The sequence below is a fragment of the Apteryx rowi genome, unplaced genomic scaffold (genome assembly GCF_003343035.1).
Source record: "Apteryx rowi isolate R43461 unplaced genomic scaffold, aptRow1 scaffold_771, whole genome shotgun sequence".
In the NCBI taxonomy this organism is placed as follows: Eukaryota; Metazoa; Chordata; class Aves; order Apterygiformes; family Apterygidae; genus Apteryx; species Apteryx rowi.
Window position 1 is genome coordinate 215,078 of NW_020451062.1, and position 5,544 is coordinate 220,621.

General features: G+C 46.3%; 1 protein-coding gene across 1 annotated transcript; it reads right to left on the reverse strand.

The window, feature by feature from the left end:
* Positions 1 to 2,265: 2,265 nt before the first annotated feature.
* On the reverse strand, positions 2,266 to 3,741 carry LOC112976847 (potassium voltage-gated channel subfamily A member 1). The gene has a single exon (XM_026088550.1). It carries the CDS (start codon positions 3,739 to 3,741, stop codon positions 2,266 to 2,268), a length of 1,476 nt encoding a protein of 491 aa, XP_025944335.1.
* Positions 3,742 to 5,544: the final 1,803 nt, after the last annotated feature.

The following is a 5,544-nucleotide window of genomic DNA, read 5'->3' on the forward strand; positions in this document are numbered from 1 at the left end:
CAGAATGAAGATCCTCAACTTTCTCCACTAAAAAAAATAAGATTACTGCCTACATTAGTTAAGATCAAAGGTTGTTATCTTCCAGGGCCTAGCAGTCAAGGCTGGCAAATTGCAGAAGATGTCTTCTCCTAGCTTTGCTTCCTTCACCAGACCATGGTGAGAGTAGAGTGGAGACAGGGACCAGAAAGAAGAATGACTTGAGGGATCTGTGATGGGATTTATGATTTGATCTATTGCTGAAAGTGGATGGGAGAAGCAGGGATGGGCACTGAAAACCCTCTCTCACCTACCTCCTGGGGAACCCAAGGGAAAGAAAAGTGCAGCCCTCCAGTCTGGTCGCCTGACTGGGTGATGCTGCAGTTAATGTTGATCCTAAGTTCCTCCTGTATCCTGCTTTTCTGGGAGAGGCTGCCAAAGAGCCATCTTGGAGAAATGAAGGTCAATTACAACGATGGCAGCAATGTTTCTATAAACAACCCAGAGAAACTTGAAGTCTTGCATAAACATAACTATGACTTATATGGCAGAGGCAAATGCTGAGCCCTGCAGCATTGGACTGGCAGGGGAAGGAAGGTATCTCACAGGCATTGATCGTCTTTGCCCTCCTCTTCTGTGTCCCTCTCACCAACACTCTCTTTTGGTTTCCTCCACTGTCTCTTTCTGTTCTGTGCCAGGAGGCAGCACAGACCACTCCTGACCCTGTGTCAGTGCTTTGCTCCTTCCTTCGTTGTCTCTGATCTGTTTATTTCCTGGAGGCACTTTCAGCAATTCAGTGGATATAAGATAAAGGCACTGCACAACTTTCTAAATCAATCTGTTGAGTTTCTTCAGTGAGTTTTAGGGGAATAAAAAAAGTCTCGAATAATGACTGCAAATGAAACTAGCTGCTGCAGTTTGGATGCATATAATAGATCAGTTTCATTTACATTCTGAGAATGCACCAAAAAGCATGCATCTGCACCTTTCAACTATAAAGGATACTAGTTCCTAGATGTTGCTATATATAACTTGACTTCTTAATTTTCCATATAGCTTTCCCTTAAGGAATAGGATATGTTCCTTTCTGGCAATGTCTGGACAAAAGCCAACACGTTTCCCTGAGCAATGCAGGAAAACCATCAAGTTTCTCTAATCAGTTCATTCAGGCCCTCAGTCTAACAAGCACTTTTTAATTTTGTTTTTATTATTATTATTATTCAATTCATGCATTAATTAATTCAAGTTACATCTTAATCAAATAGGCCATAATGCTGAATATTTGAACATGCTTTGATCTCCAAAAGTTATTGTTCCCATTTGACTAACATACGCACTTAAATACAGTACTTTAAATTACTAGTCAACGATTTAATAAATTAAGGAGTGCACTTTTGGTGAATGAAAATCAAAAAGAAAAAGAAAAAAGAGAGATAAAGGGCCTATTTTTAGAAGATTCAGTTCAAACGAAAGCTTATCCACTATTGTCTGAAGTAACATTTCAGGCATGCGATTATAAAATAAATAGTATCAAATTCAAACATGCTTATATTAAACTCCATTGTGCTATCTTGCGACAGAGGGACTAAACGTTTTGCATCCAGTTCTAGACAGGGAAAAGGAAAAGCGTGTTTAAACCATCTGCACTTAAGAAAACTTAGCAGCATTGCAGATGTTTTGTTTTCAGTTTTGTTTGTTTTCCTCTTTTAGAATAGTTCTTCTAAGGATAGCAAAAAAGACCAGGCTTAAGTGTATTCTTAACAAGGTGCTGTGTGGATCTGTAGATTAGAGCTATGTAATTTTTCACATAGGGAGTGGAGGGAAAATTTGCACTCCTTCATAAAAACAATGGCAAATGCTTCCTGCATGTTTTTGCTAAACTTTTTCTTTATTACCTGATGCAGTTTCTTGCAATTGTGCAGTTTTGCAGAATATTTTTACTGGAATCCATGCATATGCTTTATAGCTTTAAAAACTGTCTTACTAAGTTTAAAGTTAACTTAATCAAAAAAAAGAGAGAGGAAAAGTTTAGGTCTAGCATCATAAGGTTTAAAACTAAACTAGTTCAAATGATTATCATTTATCAGGTGGAAAATGTTCTTTTTTAATAAACAAAATCTTATTTTTCATGGATCCTGGAAGCTTCTTTATCACTGAGCAAAAATTCGCAATGCAACAATGCATTTACGAGGTAAATAAAGCATTCAAAGACTATCAGTAAAGCATCTACAAAGTGTGACTATGTCACTTAAAGTCTTCAAACTGTGAGTGGGGATTTTGTTTTTTTGTTTATACATCAGTCAGCAGCTTGCTTTTATTAACGCAGTTTTGGTTGGCTACAGTGCAGTTGCCAGTTCTGAGATTAGCCTCTCTAAAATTGTCTATGCTATTATTCATATCCTCTTCGATTTCCATGTACTCAGATTTGCTGATTGTGGAGGAGCTGCGGCGACTGAGATCACTGTCAGATGCTAAATTAGGGGAGCTAACGTGAAGTAACTGAGCCTGTTCTTCCCCTTCTGTTTCTCGGTGGTAGAAGTAGTTGAAGTTGGACACGATGACAGGTACAGGCAGGGCAATTGTCAGCACACCAGCGATGGCACACAAGGAGCCTACGATTTTGCCTCCAATTGTCACAGGGTACATGTCACCATAGCCCACAGTGGTCATGGATACCACCGCCCACCAGAAAGCATCAGGGATACTTGTGAAATGAGACTCAGGTTCTTCAGCCTCAGCAAAATATACCGCACTAGAGAATAAGATCACCCCAATGAAGAGAAAGAAGATTAGTAAACCTAACTCTCTCATGCTTGCTTTGAGGGTCTGTCCCAAAATCTGAAGGCCCTTAGAGTGCCTGGAGAGTTTGAAGATTCGAAAGACTCTTACCAGTCTGATGACTCTCAGGATGGCCAAGGAGGTGGCCTGCTCCCCTTTCTGAGTCCCCTCCCTCTCTGCCATCTCAGTGCCCAGGGTGATGAAGTAGGGGATGATGGCCACAATGTCGATGAAGTTCATGATATTTTTGAAGAAGTCAGTCTTGCTGGGGCAGGCAAAGAAGCGCACTACCAGCTCAAAGGAGAACCAGATGATACACAGGGTCTCCACAACAAAGAAGGGATCAGTGAAGATATTGGATTTGTAGACTTGGGTAGTGTTGTCAGTGCGCTGCACAGTATACTCCTTGTCCTCCTTCAACTCAGGTAACGTCTCTAGGCAGAAGATCACGATGGAGATGAGGATCACCATAACAGAGACTATTGCAATGACCCTCGCAGGCCCAGAGCTCTCTGGGTACTCAAAGAGGAGCCATACTTGGCGCTGGTATTCTTTCTCAGGTAAGGGTCTCTCCTCATCTTTGATGAACCCTTCATCTTCCCGGAACTTCTCCATGGCCTCCTCACCCAGCTCATAAAACTTGATTTCCTCAGAGAACATGTCTAGGGGCACATTGACTGGCCGGCGAAGCCGCCCCCCAGACTGGTAGTAGTAGAGGATGGCATCAAAGCTGGGCCGATTCCGGTCAAAGAAGTACTCGTTGCGCAAGGGGTCAAAGTACCGCATGCGCTTCTTGGGGTTGCCCAGCAGTGTATTGGGGAACTGGGCTAAGGTCTTCAGCTGAGTCTCAAAGCGCAGTCCAGCAATGTTTATCACTACGCGCTCACAGCACTCATGGTCATCATGGACAGCAGGCTGGTAGCTATCCTGGGGATGGCCAGGTAGTGCAGAAGTCTCATCAATGTTCTCTCCAGCCATCACGGTCATTGTGGCACACAGGATGGGAGACCCAGGGGCAGGGAGGACAAGGGAGGGAGAGGAGCTTGAGAGTGGGCAGGAGGATGGAGGGGAACAGAGATCTTCAGGGCAGTGCAGAGGATGGTGGGGGGCGTGGATGAGGGGAGGTTTAGGGTCTGCAAGTAGGAATGATGAGTTGGGATGAAGCTAGAGGACGGGATGGAAGAGGAGCCTAAAAGATGGAAATACCCAAACAGGGAAAGGAGAGGTGGGATGAGGGAAAAGGCATCAGGGATGAAGGGCAGGCGGAGAGGGGAGGGAACAAGTACCTTGGGGGAAGGAGGGAGAGGGGAGGTAAGGTGAGGTGTCCCGTCCCCCCAGGCCAGGACGCTGGAGGTGTATGGGGCTCACACCCCAGGCTGGGGTACCCTCCCCGGCTGTCTCCTTTTGCGTTTAACTCGATCCGGCCGCTTTTCTCTCCAACTTGACCATCGCTGCGGCTGCTGTCACAGAGTTACCACACACACACACACACACACACACACACACAAATAAATAAATAAATAAATCACAGGGCAGCTGGGAGGTGAGTGCTTGCAATACCAACTCAGCAAATTTCCATCACTTGTCTCCCTCCCCCCTCCCCCCCCCGCCCCGGTCCTCTCCTCTTGCGCGCTGGGGAAGAAGAGATGGAGATACTCTGCTTTTGAAGGCATAAAGCTCACTTGCAGGATGGAGGTTACCAGGGAGGTGAGAAATATAATAAACCAGCCCCCAAGCCCCATCACACACACACTCTCAGGCTCAATGGATTGGCTTTCACACCAGCAAGAAACATCCCGCTCTGCCCACTACAAGCAGCACATGCGAAGCCCTACACACTCCCACACAGCCCCAGATGGGTGCCAGGACCGCCAGGGCAGGAAGGGGCCAATCCAGACCCCCAGCCCTGCCCTGCCCTGAGCTCCTCCGGAGGACTTTCCAGGGAACTCACGGGGTCAGCTCCTCCCGTAAGTTTCCTGCCCATCACACTCCCCACTTCACAGGCTGTGGAGACTTAGCTGAGCACTGATAACTTCATCACACCAGTGGGGGGGGGTTAAGGGATGGGGAGTGGAGCATCTCCCCTTTGCTTCACAGCAGCTAAACACAAATGAGAGAGAGACGAGAGGAGGGAGATCGATAGGGAAAAAAATAGTGAGTCCAAAATAATGAGTCCAACAGTGTGGGAAAAGGGGCTTTTCCTTACCTGATCCGAGGGAAATGCAGTGGTTAGGAGTAGAAGCCAGTGCTGGAATGCGTCAAGTCGTCTTGCAGCAGCATCCAAATAAACAAAACAAAACAAAAACCGCAGCAGCAAACTCAGCCCTCTTCCTCCTCCTCTTGCGCCCCTCTTAATAATACAGTGATCGCTTTACAGGGCTGCCTGTGAGACACTGAAATATTCATACACTGGCTTAGGCTGCACCAAGGGCGAGTGGGTTTAGTTTCTGCCGAGAATCGCAATAGAGGATTGGGGGTTGGGGGGTGGGGAGAGAGAAAGTGCGAAGTATGTTTTTCAAAACGCTTGAGTTAATAAATCAAATCAAGGAGCCCTAGAGAGCTGCTGGTTCTCCTGGTCTCTGCCCTTAATGTAGCTGGAGAAGGAGTCGGGAGATGGGCAGCAGTAGCTGGGGAGATGTCAGAGCGCTGCAACTCCGCAGCCGCATTCCTGGAGTGGATCTTGGCTCGTCCCGGTAGCAGCAGCAGCAGCAGCAGCAAGAGGCAGAAGCTGGACGCGTGTGGCAAAAGCGAGGAGGTTGCTGCATGCATAAGAGCGAGGAGCAAACTCGA

Coding starts and splice junctions, on each gene's coding strand:
- LOC112976847 (XM_026088550.1), bottom strand. CDS start 3,741: ATGACCGTGATGGCTGGAGAGAACATTGATGAGACTTCTGCACTACCT.